We start from the raw sequence: 23,693 nt of genomic DNA, 5'->3' as shown, positions 1-23,693 counted from the left end.
TGTGCTGCACAGAACTGGTAAACTAGGCGAAGGGCAAAAGGACCTTGAATAAATTGCACACATGACAGTAAGTCATCGCGAGCATCAGTAAAGCCAAAAAAAGGTTTGAGTTATAGTGTGCTGTCAGCTTTCAAAAACTAGGAGTTGAAGAGTTGCAGAAAGTAAAACAGCGTGCAAATGTTGGATTTGTCAACTTTGTCAAACAGATTGTTGAAATGTACTTATATAATACAAAACTAAAACTTAAAAATAAATACTTGAACTTGTACTTGAATTTACCACAGTTTGCTGACTGCTGATTAGCAGAATCTATTTGCTTTTGTAAAAGATATATTAATCTTAATGGAATGTCCTTACTGAATAAAGCTTAACTAACATTTGCTACAGGTGATACTAAACCAAGTAAGGCTGTAGCACAAAAACCTTTATTTAATATTTAACAATAACACAACTCAGCAGTGTTCTGTTTTATTGCAAATGTGATTTAGTTTTTTGTATGCAAGATGTGTGTTATCTCTTTTCTTTTAAAAGTTACTCATTTTGAAGAGGGACTGTCTTAACTATCTTAACTAATACTGTAAACCTAAAGCCAGCTAACATTAGCCACCGACTGCTACTGTTCACTTCAGCCCAGTTAAGGTTGTAGCACTCCTGAGGTTGCTGAATTGAGTTTTTTCTTACTGTTCTTTAATTCGACTTTTCCCGGGTAAGTTGAAGATTATATCGTTTAAAAAAAAACTAAAAAGCACGATTTGATAACTTGCTAAACTTGTGCTAATATTAGCTACCATTAGGCTGCAGATGACTGCCAGAAAACTGCTGAAAACTTATTTCAGCTTTATAATTATCAAAAAATAATGTTAATATTTTATGTGTTATTCTACCTGTTACGTAATGTCACATTCAGGTGCTTTACTTCATGTTGTCATCATTTACAGGGTACAATGACAGATAATGTAAATTATACTGCACTCCTTTTAAAAAGCAGGTGAACGCTATATTAGGGGGAAACTGTATAAAAGGAGGAAATACAGGATAGGATATTACAATTACAAAGAAATGAATTATAAAATGACGCACTGAGATGTTATCATACACATTCTCTCAGTTTTTTCCACAATCTCTCTTTCCATAATAGATAACACACATACATGCACGGTTTAGGACGGCGTTTGGTTTATTCTTCTTGTTGTTTGTGTATTCACAGCTCTTCATGCAGATTGATGCCCTCTATCCCAAGAGGTTTGGAACCTGGACGGACTATGCCAAGAAATACTGCAACGCCCATTATAGGTGAGACCTACAACACTCATACAAGCTCAAATGTTTGTCCTCAAATTTTCCACTTGGTGTACTTAACATGCAGTATTTGTTATGACACTACTGTATTTATTTGATTCATGTTTGTGTATAATATCCGGCATGACAGTTATGTATTCTGTAAATAATAATTATGTTAATTATACTTGTTAAATACACAATCTTACTTTGTGTTTAGGTGCCGGTAAGTATTTCCAGACATGCCTTTTCCTCCTGATTTGAGTCTCTAAGCCAAGCTAAGAAAACCATCTCCTGGCTGCAGCTACATATTTAACAGATAGATACAAGAGATATCGATCTGTCTGAAAATGAGTGCTTGCTTATTTAAGCGTGATATGTCACTGTGGTCTGTTCTTATTCAAATTTTCTTAATGCGGGTAGTTGTAGGGCTTCAATAGATCTCTATTTTCAAGTGTCTGCTGGGATAAGGTGGGCTGTACCTGAGTGTGGAGTAGCAGTGCTGCTGAGTCGAGAGTTTGTTGTTAGAGCCAGACCACAACTGAAGCCAAGCAGCAAATGCCAACTGGCTGCCAGTTGCCAGTAACGATCAGTTACATGTGTGAACAAACACATCAATTGCATTGTTTTGGATGTCCATCAAAGTGGTCGCTCAGGGATAGGCCTGGCGCCATTAATGATAACACTCTGTATATGATAGCACTTAGTGTGGCTGGGGAATGCCATTTTTGAGCCACACCAACACAAGATTATACACACGGAGGGGTACAGTGCAGTATCATCTTAGCAATTTTCTTTATATTAGTGAAGTTTTTGTTTGAAGTGGCAACAGCCCAGGAGGCAGAAAAGCAGAGTTACAGCTTAAATGTTGCTGGTTCAAATGCCCACACCATTCAAAACATTCTTTTAGAAGGAGTGAGTCAGTTCCTCTTCCCTCCTCAACAACAAGTTTAAATACTAAAGTGTGAAACAGTAAATTTGGCAGTGCCTTGATATGTTTGTCCACACAGCCAATATGGCAGATAACCAGCCTTTGTGTGGAGGGCCAGTTCTATTCTGAAAATCCATTTGGCTGATGAATTGTGAAAGTTGCCGTCAAGTTTTGGGATGAACCTGGCGCTGTGGCCCATTAGACAAAATAGTTTCCTGCTCTGCAAAGTGCCCTTAAGCAAAAACCTGATCCCCTGACTGCTCAGCAGTAAACTGTGGAAGGCTGTTGTAGTGCTGGGCAGCTCCCTGGTGGGAATGTTTAAATGTGTTTAACTATTCCTTCAGGGCAGTGCTGTAAATAAGGGTTTTTCTGAGGACCTTCCTCTCAATTGTAAATGTGTGTAAGACACAAATGCATCAGCAGGCACAGCTTCACTACTCATTCAATCTTTTATAGGTACTTTGGACGTCGCCGGCAGTGGGACTGTCGTGGTGCGTCCAACTTGGAGGAGCTGCACCAAAAGCTGAGCCAGATCATGATCCGTCGTCTCAAGGCTGAGGTGCTCACTCAGCTTCCTCCAAAAATCCGCCAGCGTATCCCCTTCGACCTGCCCAAGGAGGCTGCAAAGGTAAATGTTGTGTGATGTTAAGGGAAGGTTTACCTGATGGACAGACATTTGTTTCTCTATAAATAAATGTAAGTTTCCACATGCCTGTTCTAACCTTTGTCCATCAATTAAGTGTTTTAAGTTATGTATCGATGACAAGGGGCATATTTTATATCTAGCTAGTTGCTAGGATATTACATAAATGTTAGATAATGCAGTATTTGTCTGGAGTGCAGTGGCAGATTTTGGAAACATTCAAGTAAAGTTCAACTTTCTCAAAATTGTACATTTCAACACAGAAACTTAGTGAAACAGCTACTTCAGGGACTGAATGCAAGTGTCTTTTGTGATGAAGGTAGCAGACCTTTTTTAAAAGCCAGCAGTTTGACGTCACCTACTGTGTAATATCCTCATGCCCCCCTTGTCCTCCTCACAAAAAATCTGTAAGCCCTCGTACTTGTGAAAATGTATTTTAAGATTAAATTTATGTTAAACCATTCCCTCTCCAAATATAGCAATTTTTCCTTTGTGTTTTTAATGCCATACATGAACTTCAAATTCTATTTTTAAATGAAAGTTGCCAACAAACAAACTGGGGCAGATGGCTTTATATTGAGAACAATTTTATGAATATTTCCACTGTTCAAATCCTTCTTGTATTTCCTGTGAAAGTTTTTGCACGTGCAGTCTAAATAAGGCCCATTCTCTCTTTTCAGCCTCTCAAATGTAAGACCTTGCTTTTTTTTGTTTGATATATATGATAGAAAACAGATTATCTGTACTGAATTTGGGATTAAGGCAATTGTGAGGTGCAAATGATTTTATGTTTAAAGACTAAACAATGAACGGGTTAAGCAAAGGTAAAAAAAAACAATCTCTTTGTATAAACTTTAATTTCACACATCCATTCACTCACGATGCATATTGCTTCCTTAGAGCTAACAGCCTATTGTTGTAAACCTGCCTACTGCTGCTTTAAGATTAAATGACACTTTGAGCTCCAGTTGAAATACACTAACGTCTGAGTGTGCACATTTGATTTATTTATTTTTTTCTAAAATTGTAAAGAAGATACCAAGGTATTTGTGGAGTAAATGTCATATTTCATGTGTAGGTGTTTGCATCTCTTTAGCATGCCCAAAGTTGTGGTTGCAGTTTCTTCCTCCCACACTGCACTGTGTGCATGTGTGTGTTTGTGTGAATACTAATGTGGCTTTGACCTGGCGTGTGCGCCTGTCTGTGTGTCCGTCTACTCTGTGCTTTGGGTCACAAGTGTCAAGGCACCAAGGGGTTAGTTTCCCACACACAATGCACCCTCAGATGCATCCACTAAGAAGCTTTTCTAATACTTTGTATTATATCAGCAGGAGTGGAAAAACACTGGAGGAGCTCTTTCAGTGCTAATTACGCACTGAGACACCATCCCACCCCAATGACACAACAACAAAGAAGTTGCTTGGGAAAGTGATGATGCAGGATTCTAACCTAGTCTCCTTAAATGTTAAGGGACACTTTAATTAGGGAATAAATACGGTTTCTACATAGTGGCCTCAATTAGGCCACAGAGTGTGCATGTACTGTTGGAAAAGTTCATGTCATGCCATATAGTTGTTCTCACATTGCTCTCTTATGTCAAGTTGTGTGAAATAGCAGCTTTTGATAATAACATCCTGAGAGGAATGAGGTTGGAGATCATTTATCTTTGGTGAAAACAAAAAGAAGGACTGTTTGCAGCTGTTATACTTTACATTTGCTTCATTTTTGTGTGTGCGCGCGCATGTATGTGTGTGTTCATGAGATAAATCTGAGAGTATGTTTTTACAGGTATTTGGCCACTGAAAATAAAACACAATTTTGTCCTTCCAGTTAAATGGACTGGTTTTAATAGGTGATAAAGGGAGGTGTGAAGTGGGCAGTCACCCAAATCCACAGCCATTGTGTTTCCCAAAAGCAGAAAGATATGAACAATATGAAACATAAAAGACTGGGAGGACATTATTTTCCTCTAAACAAACAGTGATGGTATATACTGTACACCAGGACCACTCACCAGTTCATTCCTCCTATCTCATTTTACTCTCTAATGATGGCTTTTATCTTCCACAGCCAGACACTTTTTATGCCCCTCCTGCCCTTTACGTTTTCAGCCCTGGCCTTTTGTCAGTGTTAATCTAGTTAATATCATCGAGGGAGGAGTGCTTAGCCACTCAGGTTTTTTTCCCCTCAGCAAATTACAGAGAAATGTAAAAATTTTAATTAGAAAAAAAACATTGATAGACAGTCATAACTGTGTTTACGCAGGTGCTGCCGAGCGAAACATCTGAAGTAAAACATAAAGGGAATGCAGCTTTGTGCTCCTGCAATATGATACTATTTATTCATGCAACCGTCCTTGACTTTGACGAGGTTTGAATCCAATGAAATGCTAATTATTTCACTAAATGGTGCAAAGCTTTTATGTTCCCCCAAAATCCTTTCATTGTACCAGTCTGGAAAACAAAAATGCATTTGTGCAACTTGCTTGCTTAAGAATCCTCCGCTATTCCGTTTTTGTGCTCACATTAATAAGGCTTCTTTGCGCTTCTAATTTTTCCTCGTTGCCTTTGCACCCCTCCAGCCCTACTTGCCATTATATCTATGTATGTGCTTAATCACGCGTGGCCACCACTTCCTTCAGCTTGCCATATGGTTCACAGTTTTGCATCGTTTGATATGCAGCGCTTTAGGGAAAGTGTTCATTCCTGTTGAATTTTTACACATTTTGTGGCGCTGCAGCTTGAATACAGACAGATTAAATTGAGAGTTGTTAACAATAGGTGCAAAATAACCTCTAATGACTGATGACTGAATGAATGAGTGGTTTAAAGTTAGACAATATGGGGAAAGGGGGGGTGTCAGCACTCTGCTGAAGCACTAAATTACAGGCACATGCTGCTTTGATTAACAGTTTATTTGATTTTTTTTACATAATACGTTTCAATGTAGCGTAAAATATAATAAGAATGTGGTTAAGTCTACTGTTAATTGGCTAAGTTTGACATGAGTCCTATTTTTATGATAAACAGGACTAACCTACATGTCAACACAGCCTCTCTGCAGGTGTCGTTTATGAGGACATCGTAGCATATGCGGGTCTTCACCAGCAGCATCTCCCACTGCGATCTTCTCCACTCCTGCCTTAAATATTTTTCGCCAATCACCTTGAGAGCACGCAAGGCGTCTTTGATTTATTGTACTAGCCTGGCTGCTTCTCCATCTTCGACCCCAGCTTGTCACAAGGCGGCTATAATTGGGAGACGCTCATGACCCACCTAACGCAGAAACCTAGTCGGAGGGGGTAGCATCGTTGGGAATTCTCCATTTTTCTCTCTCTCTTTCGCTGACTTTCTCCCCTTCTCATTTTTTTTTATTTTTCTCCCTCTCTTTCCTTCTTTCTATTCCACAGAAAGTAGGACACCCAGTAGCACCATTAATTGTTTTGCCCTTTAAATCTCAAAACAGTAGAGAACAAGAGCAAAACGAGGGTACATGAAGAAATAAAGGACGCAGCCTCACTGTCTTTGCATTCTCCTTGCTTGCAGGAGGCCTCAGCCAGCTTCGCCGAGTGGGAGAGACTGATGAAGGGTCTGGGGTCAGGGGTCGTTGCCATGGACAATCCCTTTACTGAGGTTATGAGCCTGGTGTCACAGATGTACAAGCAAACAGCAATAGCCAAGGTAATGGGAGACCAGGTGGTGTTGTTTTCCCCCTGCCTTTGTCATTATGCCATACAGCATACCTTTGAAGTATAAAGCTGGTAATATTCTATAGTTTCTGAATCCTGCTAACAAGTATTGAGTGTATCCGCAGCCTGATATATCCAAATACTCTGCTAACTTCATTGTTGTCCAAACAAATTTAAGCACATCAATGAGCCACACTGTTGCACTGGATAATATGTTCCTTCATCACCATGAACAGACAGACTGTAAATCCTGCATACACCATCCTGCTGTTGTTAATGCTCACCAAATGTGTATTAATCTACATCTGAAAATAGGCCCAAATTAAGTATTATTTCTTATTGCTTAAATAATCTTGCTGCAGACAACAGGGCCCAGCCATTTAAATTTATTGTTTAACCTTTCTAAGAATCTGCAATATATTTGTGACCTTTTCTTTTTTTTTTTTAAGATCTTCAACAGGGACCAATAGTTGATGACTGTAGGTGCCAGAGACAGTGGAGGAATATCAGAAAGTCTTGACAGTCATTATTGTTTGTGTTCTTTTTGCAATGAAGAAGAAACATGGCAAATAACGCCTGCCTCCTTTAAACACCACAGTAGTTTAATGCCTAGATGCTAAAAGTGACATTTGAGCTTGAACATTTGTACTTAATGCACTCAACCCTCCAGTGCCCATGAGCTGCAGTCAACATCCACCATTAGCTGCTTTAACTGCTAGTCCTCTCAGTTTTATTACCTAACAGGCAGTAAAAATGCTAACATTGCAGCAACTCATAAAAAGAAGTCTCAAACAGGCTGGGAAAGAAAACAGGTTATGCTCATTAAGCAAACATATTCATACTGGACGATTGACCTTGACGATTTACATACAGTGTCAATAGTTTGCCCTCTATGGGAAAATTTTTACAACAAGAAAGGAAAAAATACATATAGGGTCTGAAAATTAACACTCGGTTATTTTATAAACAAAAATCACAATTTTCCCTTTTATGTTTTTTCAAGTCTCTCTTGGTCCAATAGTTAGAAACCTATATGTACAATGAAGCAGGTCTTGCTTGTGTTATTATTCTTTTTGCTATTCTGCTTCTAATGTACATCGAAGTTATCAGAGAGAACTTTATCTGACATTAGCATGACTCTTCACCAGTCCAGAGTTACATGGGTGTCTTCTGGAGTTAGTGTTGCCATACCCCAGTTACTCCACAAACCCAATAGCAAGATTTTTTTAGATGCAGTTGTAACCTTATTATCTTTATTGGTCGTAACCACAAGTTTCTCTAGACATTTTGCAGTAGGGTCATGCATTGATGGTCATTGCTGTCTGGTGAGACTTGGGCAAAGTTTAAAATGTTCACAGAATTACTAAAGGTTTGTAAAGTTTGTGTTAAAATAATTTACAAGGAGGAGGGCGCAAAAGTTTAATGGATCTAAGCATTTCCTTTTAATATGTGCAAATGTCTCCTCGTGATGACACGTTGTGTAAACTGCATCTGGCTAGCGAGGCCGAAAAAAGAAACTATGACACCCAGCAACAAATATAGCCAAACATTAAGCAAACTCGTAGCTTTAATAGTTCTGTGTCAGAAGCATTTGTAACTACTTTTTTTTCTTTACATAACCACAACCTGCCAGAAAACTGGAATCATTACATCATTGGCATCCACAGGATTCCACATGCAATCAACAAATCAACTTTCCTAGAAGAATCAAAATTGCCTCGTACTTAAAGTCCAAAGGATTTTAACCTCTGTAACTCCTCTGAAAGCCGACATTTAAAATACACTACATAACTACATATATAATGTAGCACAGTTTAAATAGCTTTTAAATTGGTTAAAGAATGTAATTTTTATTCCTTTTCATGTTTCAGGAAATGATGGTACAGAATCATGTTCAGAGAGCTTGGCCACCACTCAGTGATATCTCATGGGAAAGTATTGCCATGGTAACACAGCCTAATGGTCGCCAGTGAAAGCACTTAGACAAAGTAGGGAGTTATAACGGAGGTATTATTTAGTGGCGTCCAGCCTGGAATGATTACACCTTATCACAAAGTTACACACAACACTAAAATAGCATCTCTGTGATGTTGTTGCTATGGAAACTCAGACGGCACTCTGAAGTGACTTTTTTTTTTTTTTTTTTTTTTTTTTTAATGAGAGGGAAATAAGAAATGGGGGAAGCTGGCTGGATGCATGCAGTAGGAGGAAAGTTGGGGTCAGAGCAACTTGTGTCAAGAAGCATACAAGTGGCTCCTCAATGGAACGTTTTCCACCTCTGTTCAGTTTCTAGCCTCACTAGTCTTGATGCTAAGAGAAGAGGCAGTTTCTCATTCTCCTATATTTGTAGTTAAGTAAACATTTCCACCAAATATAGTATCCCCCCTCCAAACATCTGCCATGTTTGAGGGCTGGCATTCCTCTCAATTAGCCCAACGCCCTCAGCCATGAGGAGCGTGGCCCCGAGGTTAACGAAGACCGGAGATAACCACCAAATGCAATCATGGACACGCTATTCGCTCAGCCTGGCTCCAAGCTTGGATCTTTTTTGTGCTTGGTGTTGTTTGCTGATTGGATTTCTGCTCAGTTTAGCCTAACACTGGACCTCCTTTCATTACAAAGCCCCCCCACCCACTCACCCGCCTCAAAGCCGATACTGCTGGCCCAGTCTCATTTCCTTTCCTATCGGTTTTTCTAGTCAGACACACTTTCTCTGCTTTAGAAAAAAATGCATTCTTTATTCTTTTTTTGGATCACTGGGTGGGGTGGAATGGTGTGAGAGCTTTACACATCTATGTCACTCTGACGAGCAACTCGGCCCCTGCCTGCCTGCCAGTCCGCCTGGCGACGGAGCTGCCAAACGCCTTTGGGGTGTTTTTATTGCTTTACCCGCCAAGCATCTGCTCCCAATTACCCAGAGAGGACAGCTCTGATGCTGGACTTTAAAGCAAGCTAACTGGCCGCTTCAGACAGCCGAGAAGTTTGTGCACTAATTAAACTCAGCGGAAGGAAGCCGGCGAAGCCAAGCCGTCAGTAATGAGGACCCCCCAGATCAGAACAGGGTCGGCAGCCCTGGCAGAGAGATTCATTATCAGGCACATTGGCTAATTATCAGCAAGGCAAAGCAGAGGTTCTCCCACAAGAGCAGGTGTGATGGCTGCTGAGGTTGTCAGGTTGCAGGAGGTGTGGAGATTATAGGGGTGGGATATACACCACGGAGAAAGGCCTGTCTCCAAAACCGTCCAGTAAGGGCTCTATTGGGCTCGAATCAAACTTTGGTATTTCTCACTAGTTGGTGCTATTCTTGGCTGCTTTTGGCCTGGGGCTCTGAAATGAGCCGAGCCCGGATGCTCAATGACACGCTCATAGAGCACATCCACTCCAGCTTTGCAAAAGGCAGCAGGAACGGCAACAGCCATCACAGTGTGATCGCTGGGCAGCACCGCACGGTGAAATGATAGATACAGATACCTGCAGGGTACAGTTAACTCACTTGCACTTCTTATGCTTTCTTTTCTAGATTGTTAGCTTCACGCTGTCAATCAAGGTCAGAGTCTTCAGCAGAAACAAGCAAGATGCTGGTAAATTTGGACTGTGATGTTTAAAAAGCATTGTTACTATTGGACTTGATAAATAAAACAAGAAAAAAATGCCAGGCATGAATAAAAATGGAGTTATGTAAGAACAAACAGGCAAATAACTCCAGAATAAAACAGTTGAGAACTGAACTTTTACTTACTGCAGTAATTTTGGACTGTAGCTGTCACAGTGACAGGTAACCAGCCTAATATATCTGTTTTGGCATTTTTGCAAGTCCTGAAAAACTCTATGTGGAGTCACATAAAGTGCTGAATATTCTTACTGTGTTTGTCAGTCCAGTGCAACATCAGCCCAATTAAACAGACTCTTATGTCTTATTTCCATATCCAATTAAATTTGAAACTATACTTTCTTTCTTTATTAAGTTGTAAAAACTGGCATTCATCTGGTTCTCCGTGGATCGCAAGGTGGTTTTTTGTGTATCTGGTGACACTAAAATCCAAATACAGAGCACATACTAATCATATCTCCAAGTTGTGAGTTATTGATTTACTCTCACTATCTGCAAGCTGACAAATGCGCCCCAGTCGCTCGGTGTACTCTCTCCTTTAAAGTGTGGATCTCTGGCATTCAATAGAGAATCGATCACACAGAAAGGATGCCGCGGTGATTAATTGACTTCTTCACTGATCTAGCCGATTCCTCTGTGTGTGGTCGACCAGTGATAGATTCAGTAGCTCTCTTTCATCTGTGTCTATTTCTGTATCTGTGTGTGGCCAGGCGGGAGCTGTGAAGGACTACATTAAGATGATGCTGGAGGCAGAGCAGCTGAAGTTCCTGGTGTTCGCCCACCACCTCACCATGCTGCAGGCCTGCACTGAGGCTGTCATCGAGGCCAAGGTAACCTCAGGCGGTCCGCAAGCAACTGGATCTTCTAAAACACGTTAAAGGGGGTAGTAAGGAACAGGTGCAGAAGCAGTTGGAGGAAGTAAAATGTTTGGGAATTATTTAAAATGTTAAATATTATACTTCTTGCTTAAAAAGTTTTAAAGGGTTTATAAAAGGATATATTCATTTGTGTTACTATACTCTTTCCTCACCATGTCTCCAACAACAACATATTTTTCCATATCACACGTGCTGCATCTAACATCACTGGTGTCCCCACTCTCAATCTTTTGGATTCTACCTAGTCATCACACAAAATAGTCACCAAAGTACACGATTCTGATCACCCAGTACCAGATTTGTCACATGACTTCTACTCAGACGATGATGCAAGATGTTAAGGCACGTTTTTGTGTCTTCCCATCTGTCATAGCAGCTCTGAACACAATACCCCACTGATTACAGAGTGTCACTTGTCTATTTATGAATGTACAGTATGTGTATGTTTGGATTTACATGGATATGAGTGCATCTGGGTGTATGTACTGTATGGATTATCTATGTTCCTGAGACAAAAAACAAAATTTAAGCTTCTTCAACTGAAAAACAAAACACGCATCCATAATAATAAAACCCTTAAACTAATCTTGGTCAGGTGGCATCACTAAATAATAGTTCCAGGCACTTGACACAGGGGTGGCGGGCGTGCTGTAGATGCTGATTGGGCGAGTTAATGACATTGTAGCAATATTTACTGTAAAAAACCATAACCTTAGGTTTGGGATCATTGTTTTTTCATCCTAAACCAAAATATTGGACATATTTTAATTTAACGGGATTATCGCACAAAAGGCAAAGACAAATCAAACTAAAACAAGCAATTTTGTAGCTTATTAGAAGGCAGTCTACCCATTGGTAGTCAAGGCATGTCTCTGCAAAACAACAATCTGTACTCCCAGCCAGTATGGCTTATCTTCAGAAGATTATGAATGTCAAAATTTAAATTTATCCCGAAGTCGTTGAGAGATTTTTTTGGATGGAGCAAAAGGACAGACCAACCGACCAGGATTGTCAGCCATATAACCAACCCACTGGCATGGCTACTTTATTTGTCAGAGAAACACAGATGTTAAGGCTCTCGTTAGTATTTGGAAAGAGATACTAGAGTCAGTGGTTAGAGAGCCAACAAACTTTTCAGCATCTGGTAGAAATATGTAACTCACTCTCACAAATATAGAAAAATAATGGAATAGTGTGGCAAACTGAAAAAGTGCAGTACTAGCACTTTCAGTCTTCAGTATTTCATTAACATATAGTTCTGCTGCCATCTTTAAAACAAAATATATCTACACTACATCCAGTTTGTAAAACCAATTAAAGAATTCAGATGGTTACTAACAGTTAAAATTGTTAAGAATCTCCAGGTTACAGTTTGGCAGGTTCCTCCTGCAGCTGCATAGCTACATGTAGCTACTGTATTTCTTAATGTAGCTACTTACCCTATTACACTATCTATGTATAGTATTTTATCACTCCTTAAAATCAGTAATCAACATATTTCTTTTATTTCTTCACCTAAAGGTCTCAAAGCTTTATGTTCATCTGTCAATATATGGGCTTTGTTCAATTTAAAGCTAGAAAATGTAAGAGAGCAATATTCAGCTGTCAGTTTAACATTATGTCACTTACTGTGACCATTAATTTGTTTTATTATGTTCATCATTTCAGTGTGAATGCCAGCTATAACCAATCACAAAACCAGCTTCCTGAGATTTTGCTGTATAACACAATGCTCTTACTAAAGCACCCAGATGTTTAAAAAATGTGGTACTTTTGAGTTACTCTATCAGTGTCCTTGCAACAAATGCGAGCGCAGTTTTACATGTCTAATCTTTAATTTTGTCACAAAGGTTTATTTTTTTTTTAAGCTGACCCGACTCAAATGGCTCATTAACAGAGATATGGTAGTATAATATGTACAGAAAGGATTCCTGACCCCATGTTTGAATTTTCCTCCTTTATCAAATAGTCCTGCTGTCAAATCTCTGCCATATCTGTGATTAACTTAAAGAAAGAGTACTAAGCTCTGCACTCACAAGTTTGGCTAGTAGTTTAGTGGGTGATCTGAAGCAGATGTTAGAAATCAAAAGTAATTAAAGTCTTCCACTTATACACTGAATTATTGTGTATAGTGTAATACAGGTACAATATTCAAACAATTAACACATTTATATTTTGAAACATAATAGAATTTTATGTGTGTTTTTTTTTCTCATTCTTGAAGAAAAGTCTTTTTCTCTTACTGAAAGTAAACTTTACTTTTACAACTAATCTCCTGAGGTGCATTTCACACGTCATCACAAGGAAACGCTATCTCTTAGCTTGGCGCCAGCAGCCTGTGAAAGAGTTCAAGTGTGTGCCTGTGTATGTGTGTGTTTGTGTGTGTGTCACAGAGGTCGTGGAGGTGTCTGCTGAATGTAATGCAGTGGTATGACGTGTGATAACACATTCCTATGTGAGACGCTCACTTTCTGGTGCGTTCTCACTCACCAATTAACAGAGATGGGCTTAAAAAAGGAGCGATAGGCAACGCGCCGTGATGAGAAGCTCGGCAGAGACAAGTGACTACGCTCCAATCACAAGACATTATCTCTGCTCTTATGCTCCACACTTTCCCATTTCTCACCTGGTGTTGAACTGATTGGAGGGTGTGTTTACTAAAGTTGTGAAAATTCTAAAATTGTAAATATAGTGCATAAAGCAAACAATATTGTTAAAGAATCAGCTTGATTTTCTGAATGACTTTATGGTGTTTAGATTTTGTCTAACCCTCCTAGTTTTCCATGAGCACATTAGTTTGACCTTTATTTCACAAGTCAAACAGACCCGTGTTGTTTCCCAGCAAGGTCCTCCTTCATATTCATGTAGTTACAGTTACATTCTCACATAGGAGCTGCTCAGTATGAACACACTCTCCTACTGACGGCTCCGCAGGACCGGTGGACCAAAATCAAAAGAGTGAACTCTGCACAGTGCATTAGCAGCTCACTGAATGTCAAGTTCAAGTTCATGCTCAATGAACATTCATCCACTGCTCTCTTTGTTTGGTGTTTTTAACTGTTCCAAAATATTGTATTACGACAGCTCTAATTGTCTTTTATATACTGTACGCTGTTTTATTTACTCCAACCAATTTAGTGTTTTCTATTGTGCTTCATTCATTTCATTCACTGTCACAGAAATATCAATAGTACAGTGGGAAGGATAATAAAATGCTCCTCTCCTTTTATGTTTATACACAAATCTGCACCAGCTTTTTAAAGGTGGACAATACTGAATGTGTGGACCTTTAGTCGTCATTTACATGATGTCCACAATTATCAACAACGTTCTTCCTAAAGTGCATAAGCATAAAAGAAAAAGGCTCACATCAGATGACACTAAAACTACACTTCCAGGCTGGTAGGCATGTCATAACTAATGTGGCGTCACTATCAGGCACAAAATACTTTGTTAATCTGGCCTTTAACATATGAGCTTTGATACATTTTAAAATTGGACTTTGTAACTTTTGAAAAAAGAAACAACACATTCTTCCTCTTGATCAATTTAATAGTTTTGCTGTTAGGCTTAACCAGAATATCGCTCTGTGTGAAAATGTGCTCGTTGTTAATGGATTGACCAGTTTCACAATGATAGAGTTGATTTTAAAAACCAGCATGTCCTTCAAAGCTTATGTGTTTCAAACATTTACATTTTACATTTAGTCATCAGCAGACGCTTTTATCCAAAGCGACTTACAAGTGAGGTTCACATGTCATGTTGCTGTCTGTCTATTGTGAACTGAATTTTTTTGTTGTATTTTTCATCTGTTAAAACAGGCTGGTTATATCCGTATCGACGGCAGCGTACCATCCTCAGAACGAATCCAGTTGGTCAACAAGTTTCAGAGTGACCCGGAGACACGTGTGGCCATCCTTAGCATTCAGGCAGCTGGTCAGGTACAAATAGTTTATACTGAAAAGAAACCCACGAACACAGACCTTTATTCTGACCCATTTCTGTGGGCCTCTCCTGCCACTACTGCCTGGGCTGCCTGTGACATTAATAGGTGCTGTAAAGCATCAATTAATAGATTGATTTAAGTGTATATAATTATTAATTATGACTTACTGGATAAATGAAATCGTAATGATTTGCAAGAAAAAATAAATGCTAAGAAATGTTAAGTTTAATTTAAAAAGTTTTGTACATCAGTTAATCTGAGTGTATAAATGTGTAATATATACACTCACTGGCCACTTTATCGGGTACACCTGTGCAATTGAATCCTATCCAATACGGAGGCTCTGCCATGAATTCTACTTTTAAAAGGTTATAATTTATATTTTTTTGCTGAAACTCTCAGAAAGGGGATAATTGATAATGTGTTTATTAATTATTAATGTGATTCGTACTGGAGTGCATTATAAGAAAAGGTGGTTCTAATGTTTTGGCCACCCTTTTTAAAATGAATGAGTGAGTGTATATCTGTGTGTATGTGTGTCCTTTCCAGGGTTTGACCTTCACTGCTGCCAGCCATGTGGTGTTTGCCGAGCTCTACTGGAACCCTGGCCACATCAAGCAGGCTGAAGATCGAGCCCACCGCATTGGGCAAACTTCCTCGGTCAACGTGCACTATCTCATCGCCAAGGGCACCTTCGACACCGTCATGTGGTCCATGCTGAACAGGAAGGTGCTGTGGGTTACATCATAGCAGAGAAACAGGAAAAATGCTAGATTTTTACCACAGGTTCTGGTTTTAAAGGGGTTGTTTATGTCACTTTTAATTTGACTGATAAATCACTGAAATAACTTTTTGTATTGATCAGCAAAACGCTTAGTTTCAGTTATATGCAGAATACACTAATGTATTCAAACATAAGACGAAGAGGCTGTGGAGAGTAATATTCATATTTAGAACTGTCAAGGAATTATAATTAAAGTCAACTGCTAAACTAAAACAAAATACTGCTCCATACTGAATTGATGGGATTTTTGAAAACCTAAAAGAAACATGAAAAAAACAACAACTGAATGTCCTGTGTTTCTCAGGAAACAGTGACCGGCAGCACTCTAAATGGCAGGAAGGAATACCTAAAGGCAGATGAGGGTGACAAGGACAAGTGGGAGTTCCTCAGCTTTGCCAATGCATGGACACCTAGTGAGAGGATGTTGTCACTGGAGGGCAATGCAGGAAATGCGAAAGACGATGTGTTCTTTACTCATGTGAGTCAGCTGGGAAACTTCACCCAAAACATATGGTGTAAAGCGTTTATTTTTTTAAAATCTGTATTTAGATAAGTTTAAAGTAAACTAAAGAAATTACACAAAAACATTTTGCTACAGAAGAGACTTTGCTCTCACTCCAGCGCTTTGCTAGATTATAATATACAGTATATATTGGGGAGCGACTGTGACGCAGCAGGTAGAGCGGTCGTCCATCAATCCCACAGTTGTTTGTTTGATCCCTGGCTCCTCTGGTCACATGTCGAAGTGTCCTTGAGCAAGACCGTGAACCCCAGCTTAGTTGGTCCTAGTGAGTGTAGGCCAGCTGCATAGTAGGTGTGGGAGTGTGTGCAGACCATTTACCATTTATATGCCATACACAAAAGCACTGACTGAGGAAAGAATTTTTTCCTTGAGGTTCCTTGGTGGCAGAGTGAAGCAAGGTTTAGTACTGTTGCCTCACTTCACGAAGGTACTGGGTAGAAGGCATTTGGCCCTTTCTGTGTGACTTCGGATAGACTGGCAATCGGTCCTGTACCGTACCTCTCGCCCAATGAAAGCTAAGACCAACTCTAATAGCTGTGGGATAACTCTGATAGATTATGGATGAACTTAGTTGCCAATAAAAAGACTGCATACAGGGAAATTTGCAATGTTAACAAAAGAAAGGTTTGTGTTGTGCAGGTGTGCATGTGAACTGAAAGCTATAAAGTATTTAATCCACCATAAGTGTGTGCTGTGGAGGTTTAAATTAATTAGAGCTTGCATCTTTTTTTTACAGTTTGAGAAAGAGAAGCAGCACGACATCCGTTCTTTCTTCTGTCCAAGTACCAGCGTAGAGAAGAAACGAAAAAGGACAGAAGAAGAGAAAACATCTCCCTCCGTTTCTTCGAGGAAGAGAGCTGAACTGACTGGCAGTGCAGTAAAGTCTGAAGATGAGGAAAAAAAAGGAAAGTCCTGCTCAAAAATGTTTGCCACACTTGACCAGGACTTCTCCCCGCAGCAGAAACGGCTAAGGACACCGCAGTCCAGCCCAAGCCTGAGGTCTTTGTGCAAGGGGAAAAGAAGGTCAATGCCCAGGTCAGTGTCCTCTGGCAGCCCCAGCTCTATGGTCTCCATCATGGACCCGTGGAAACTGTCGGGGCCCAACCCTCCAGCTGAGAAGTGGAACTGTGGGGCCTGCACGTACTCCAACAGCAGTCTGTTACCTTACTGTGAGATGTGCGAGTTCCCGTGCTCTTCATCTGCTGCCAGCTCAGGTACAATTTAGAAACAAATAATAACAAATCATCTTATCTATCCTCCCCTACTTTGTGTGTCTGTCTGTGTGTTCCACTTTTGTTGATTAATTCACAAACTTAATTTCACTGATTGCAAAACAAACTGGATTCCATTAAGAAAAAGACAATAATTCCATCATTTCTTGCTTGAAATGAAGCACCTGAAGCTGAAATCCATTCATTGCTTTATTTTTCCTCCCGTCAATATCAATCGTAGCAGTCTGTTGACATAATACTTTTGAACAGCATTACAGATTTCACCAGATGGAGATGCGTGATAGTGAAAGATGGAGGCAGGCTTGCCAGAGTCTGAAATAGCTCTGCTCAGAGAATATTGTCTGTCTTGCTCTCTCTCTCTCTCTTTCTGCAGATGACAAGGACACAGTATAATTCTCACCTGTCAAGCTGAGAGAGATAGAACAGGAGCATACTATTGCTGCAAACGTCTCGCACAAAGTTGGGAAAAGTTGAGCTAGCTCTAGCTGATATCTCTGACAGCCTATGATTGTATCTTGCAAAAGAGAGGGGAGGGAAGTCGTTATGACCTGGCAGCCTGCAGGTCCATGCTCTTTAAATGTCTGAGAAGCATCAGATTGGCTCAGAGATGACTTAAAAAAAATACCCCAAAATTTCGATGTGGTTTCAGCAGCTTGAATAGTTAGAGAGCACTAGTGTTCGTGCTACTTTCAATGCAGCAGATTCCAATAGTTTTATGGTTTCAGGCTGTGTGATTCAAATTCCGCTAAATCTGTATCTTTTTAGTAGGTAAAAATATAGAAAAATATCTTGGCAATATCTACCTCATAAGTGAACAGAACCTTTGGCCCTGTCAGCTCAGTGAGGTTCAGAAAAACACTGTAAAGTGATATTTCTCTGTTGCCTGGCAATAATTTAGTGTTCGAGATAAAATCAGAACTACTTGTAAATGAATACTAATTAGAAGGAATAAATGTACCAGTTAGTTAAGCTTAGCATGATAGTTGTTAACATAGCTAAAAAAAGCATGCTTATATATATGAAAAGGCTTGCTAATAGTTTATAGTAATATACTAGTAATAGTACAATCATTTGTTCCATGCACAAACAAAAACTTGTGATTTTAGGAGCTGCTTTCTACCTTCTTGTTGTTAAAATGAGTCCATACCTAGTAGCTGCTCAGTAAAATACACAGCACTTGAGACACCTTGGGTTTATTTACCAGAGTGTTGATATAAGGCGCAAAAAAATCCATGAATCTCTCAATCAGAATGCTTATTTAGCTGTAAACACATACAAAATACATGTATTATCCAGTACGACACATTGCAAATGTTGACATTAATAATATGTTTATAACATATTTAATATTTCACCTATGTGTTAAAAAAAAAACCAACGCTGAATTTATTACTTTCTAGTCTCTGATCAGATCAGATCTGTATTTAGTGTAAGTAAACAATATATATTTGCTAAAGGTCTGTTTGCAGCTCAGCCCATTGGAAGGAAGGTCAGTGTACTTAAAACACACATAGTTCATATAACCTGTACCGCAGCCTTTGAGCATCATAAAAACACACCCACACATTCACCCACACACATTTTTTTTTTTTTACCAAAATGCACCCCCCATTTTATGCTCAGCTGCAGCAGATGCTTGATAACTATTCAGCAATCACACTCTCTTCTTTGTCAGAAGCGCCACTCTGCATTCACAGCAGCAGGCTGTGTCAGCTCACTAGATGGGGAATTTAACAACCAGCTAAATTTGTAAATGACAGACTGTGCTAGAAAATAACAACTGTATTTATGTAGATAGCTCTAAACTTGGCATTGCTATCCTCAGCTCATGGAAAATGTAAGTAAATAATCAGGTCAGAGCCTATATGAGAGGTGTTATCTCTTTAAGAGCAACAATTTCTTACAAATAACATAAAGAAATTCATGATGGTGTGTCAGCTTGTGTCACTGAAATCAAGACATGTTGCAGAGAACGACTGACTAGTAACACGTGAAATGATTTGAGGACATTAAGGCTTCATGTGTAAAGTAAAAGACTAGGGAATTTAATATCATAGACGTTTGGCTTTCACCAGTGGTGGATTTGAGCAGCATGGCAAACAAGCAAGCCAGCAGCTGTCAAGGCAGGATAGTCATCATGCACGAGAATGCAGTCTGTTGTACCATGAGACACATAAGAATGAAAGAATAAGAATGAGATACATGAAATGAGAAGGAAAAAAGCGTTTTATGATTAGATGGAAAGTATTGAAGCTTTATGTCGGAAATGGCATAAATGGCAGGTTAGAGGCTGGTTACCAAATGTCAAAGTGGTAAATTGACACTTAACTGCGTTTCCTTAGCTACCGTTGCTCCGTCTGCTGAGCTTTCGGCTCTAGCACAGCAGTCTATATTGGTAACAGTTGTGTGGTTACTGCTTAAAGCTCATAATTATTTTTAAAAACTAAACTATATGTCACAAATAAACTCACCAGTTAAACCTGAATAATGGCAAAACTGTATAGCTAAGGTTAGTTATGCATAGTATACTACAGAATCATTAGAAAAAGTCATTCAAATGTTAATGAGTTGTTGCTAATATCACCCTGTTGACTACAGAAACCCACGTGGACAAGCAACATAGGCTCTTAATGGTTTTTTGGTGGGTTATTGTGTTTTTATTAAGTGTGTTTCATTTTTATGTTAGAAAAAAAGATGGATGACAAATGAAGCACTGTCTTCGTTACAATTTTCATTAAAAAACACACAAAAAGCAGAGTGATTTCTTAGCCTGTTATCCAGTCCTAGACACATTTTTTTTAATTGTTAGAAAATGATATGTGATTTAGCCTTGAATAGTGTTTTTGCTTTTTGAAAATCGAAAAAAGTCAGGCTCAGTCATTTTATTGTTCAAAGCCAATTGGATTTAGATTTTTTTTTTAATTGTTGGTGAGAACCTATGCTGTTTGTATTTTTGTTTTTTTTTTGTTTTTGTTTTTGTTTTTTGTCCGCTTGGCTTATCCTTTGAGTTCAGTGTCAGCCTATCCTGATGTAACCCTCCCCATTTTCCACCGGGCTTCAGACCAACACTGCACAGCTGGGGATGTGAATGGGCTGTTGGTGGTTCAGTGTCTTGTCCAGGGGACACTTTGGAAAGAACGGGTGCGTACCTCTGACCCAGGGTTCGGTGGGCAGCCATTCTACCAACTGAGCCACTGCCACCCCACAAGCTATGCTGTTTGTATTACATCCGGTTTTTGTTGGACATTGTGAAGTTAGTGCTTGTTAGTGAAGTAAGTAGGTCGGTCTCTTTGTTTAATTCGTTAAGCCATAGTGCCCATCACCTGTCATATTTACTTCTGAAAATTATTTCCCATGTGGCAGGCGGGGGAACTTAACAAATTCCAGGTGTTAGACAACACCAGCTTTCATTAATTGGATACAAATTGAATCACTGTTGTGCTATATTTTTAATCAAACTGTCAAGGATTATTACCACCTTATGTGAGGGGTTTGGCATCTCTGGTTGGTTAGTCTGAACCATTTCCTGTAGTTGATTTTACACCACTAAACATTCTTGGGTTGTAACCGTGGTACAAAGCTCCTGCGTTTGCAGCTTTTTTGGGCAGAGAGCGTGGGCACGGTTCAGTCCTTCAGCTCTTTCACCGGTGGACCAACAATTTTTCTCTCAGCACCTGCTGCGAGAGATGTATACAGGAAGAGGGCAATTTGGTTATCTCCTGTCTCTGTCACATAGAACTCTATCACCTGATTTGTTTTTCCCAGATTTTTATCATTTAACAGCAAAGTCCAGTTGAATTTTTGATGGTTTGATATCATAGATCATTTGAAGACTTTGAATCTCTGTGTGTTTAACACTTCATTACCATGGGCTGGAGCTGTTCCAAAAAAAGCTCTTGCTGCTTCATTCAAATACTTGAGTGTGCTGTTTGTTTATGTGAAATCTCATTAACTTGTGTTGTTGGTTCCTGCGTAGGATCACATGCTTTTGAATGTGTTTGGGTACAGTTATATGTTTGTGTGTCTAGATTCAAGACATATTTTCAAACCTTATCAAGCCACTACAGACATAATGGGGGCCCAATTGGGGGAGGGGGGGGACAAGGAGGTTGAGTGGTAAAGTTGAGGCACGGCCCTGTAGGATTTCCCTGTTAACATCTTCCTCGATGGGGACAGCTTAACACAAATTGAGTCGTCTCTCCGCGGTCTCGCTCGGCTTGTTAACGAAGGGGGGCAACGGCGGGGCCAGGAGCCCGGAGACTCGGATGACATTTGAGGAAGCCGACTAGTGGCTGGCCTTTTGAAGAAACAAGCCAGTGAGAGGCAAGCTCACTAATTAGACCTCTGCATCAGAGACTCACAACTTACTGTCTTGTTAGATTTCACACCTCAAGTTCAACAAATAATGTGAAAGAATGTGATTTAAATTTAACTCGGAAAGTCGAAAAAAACAATTGTATAGCACTTCTCTTGAAGAAGTTCTCCTCAGACTTAGTTACATTTACATTTTGCTGTAAATAACTGTGTTCCTGTCTGTCAGCAGCTAATCAGACATCAGAGACATCAGCATTCATACATGTTCAGTGTATTAGTGAATATACCTAAAGTAATATTTTCAGCATAATTTCGGCATAATCCCTGTATTTGTTAACATTTTTGTGGCTACATTTCAGCTTGACCTTCACAAAATGACAGCATCATGCATTAATGACAGTCACATGGCTGGTTTAAAGGTGGAACTGCAGATCAAGCTTAATATCTGGTCTACAAGGTGCTGTTAGCTGATTCTTCAAAAGCAAGGTCTGCGATTGGCAGTCCGCTATTATCAGTTGTTTAAACCCTGCCTTGGTGCACAGATGCAGCAATTGCTGACAATTATTTTGTTTAGGTTTGATTGTACATGATGCAGTTGAGCAATTAACAAAACAATGTCACGTGAACATAATTCATTCTCCCAGCAAATTATATATTGGCTGTTTGATCCAAGAGCTGGTGAATGGGGGTTGCCAGGTGTTCCATCTGCAATGCTCAACTTCACCATTGCCATGCTGCTGAACAAGATGTAAAGAATTATTTGTTTTCATCAATATAGTTCTTTAATTATTGGTCAGTATGCGTTTATTGAAACATTTTCTGTTCAGTGTAAATGCTTCTATGAGAACTTAAAAGTGTTCCTAAAAGCAGATGGGTTTGAAATATTTCACTACATCTCTGCTTATGTCTATCCATTTTACACAATCGCATCCTCTAACATCTTCAGTTAGAGACTTGTGATAGCTAATAACATCACTAATGAGCCATATTGAGTTTTACTTTCATGTCAGCAGTCATTTTGTCACACTGTCACACTCTTCAGATGATGGATATCTCGCCAGGGAATGAAACTCGTCAAAGTCTGATTACACTCTGCAGCTCGGCCAATAAAGCAATCTTCATATTTCTCTCCCTTCTTTCCCTCTTCCTTTTTCTGGCTCAGAGCCACCCAGGCCTCAGCAGCCCCCCTTAACCAAGAAGGACCAGGCATGCATCGCCATCTCCAGCACTGACAGCGAGCCAGAGCTCAGCCTGGGAAAAGCCCAGGCTCTGGAATCGTGCAAAGACAAACAGAGCAACGAGGAGAAGAAGAGGGGGGAGGTTGAGCCTCTGAAAGACAAACAGAAACTAGGAAAAGCAGAGGAGGAGGACAAGCGGTGGTTCGAAGGCAAACAATCAGCAGTAGAGCAAGGCGACAACATTGCTGACTCCGGCGGCTGCCTCCCCCCTGACCACACACAGGGTAATCCCACCTGCAGTCTTCTTCTTTTCATATCTAGGGAAATTGGCTGGTGCCGCATTGTCACCTGCCCATATAATGCTATTTAATATCACCACTTCAAATCAATGAGGGACTACATCTCATTCCATATGGGGCCAGGCATTATTATTCTTACTATTATTAGTTTCTAGTTGGGATTATTGTCTATTTCTGCACCAAGGAAGCTTCAGGAGATACTCAGTCAAACTTTACTACTGTAATCTCCAGAGTGCAGCTTGTTGAAACAAGTAACCTGCTGAAGTTCCAAAATACAGTACACACAAGGTTTAAGGTTCAGTCACTGTCCAACAAATGATGAGCTTCTGGCTGTTTTTAACAAAGTGGACAGAGGTCAAATTATATAAAAGGCATACATATCTTCCCTC

The 23,693-nt window shown here is 39.7% G+C and overlaps 1 protein-coding gene across 7 annotated transcripts in view; it reads left to right on the top strand.

The window, feature by feature from the left end:
* zranb3 (zinc finger, RAN-binding domain containing 3) overlaps positions 1 to 23,693 on the top strand; it is a 76,734-nt gene that overhangs the window by 19,263 nt on the left and 33,778 nt on the right. For all 7 annotated transcript variants that reach the window (XM_067492821.1, XM_067492822.1, XM_067492819.1 and 4 more), the window contains exons 6-14: positions 1,208 to 1,293; positions 2,666 to 2,837; positions 6,398 to 6,532; positions 10,861 to 10,980; positions 14,850 to 14,969; positions 15,524 to 15,703; positions 16,063 to 16,236; positions 17,018 to 17,495; positions 22,990 to 23,289. In XM_067492821.1, coding sequence (XP_067348922.1) covers positions 1,208 to 1,293; positions 2,666 to 2,837; positions 6,398 to 6,532; positions 10,861 to 10,980; positions 14,850 to 14,969; positions 15,524 to 15,703; positions 16,063 to 16,236; positions 17,018 to 17,495; positions 22,990 to 23,289 — 1,765 coding nt within the window. The remainder of the gene's footprint in view (positions 1 to 1,207; positions 1,294 to 2,665; positions 2,838 to 6,397; positions 6,533 to 10,860; positions 10,981 to 14,849; positions 14,970 to 15,523; positions 15,704 to 16,062; positions 16,237 to 17,017; positions 17,496 to 22,989; positions 23,290 to 23,693) is intronic.

The sequence above is a fragment of the Channa argus genome, chromosome 23, assembly GCF_033026475.1.
Source record: "Channa argus isolate prfri chromosome 23, Channa argus male v1.0, whole genome shotgun sequence".
Taxonomy (NCBI): domain Eukaryota; kingdom Metazoa; phylum Chordata; class Actinopteri; order Anabantiformes; family Channidae; genus Channa; species Channa argus.
This window is presented reverse-complemented; position numbering and strand designations above follow the sequence as displayed.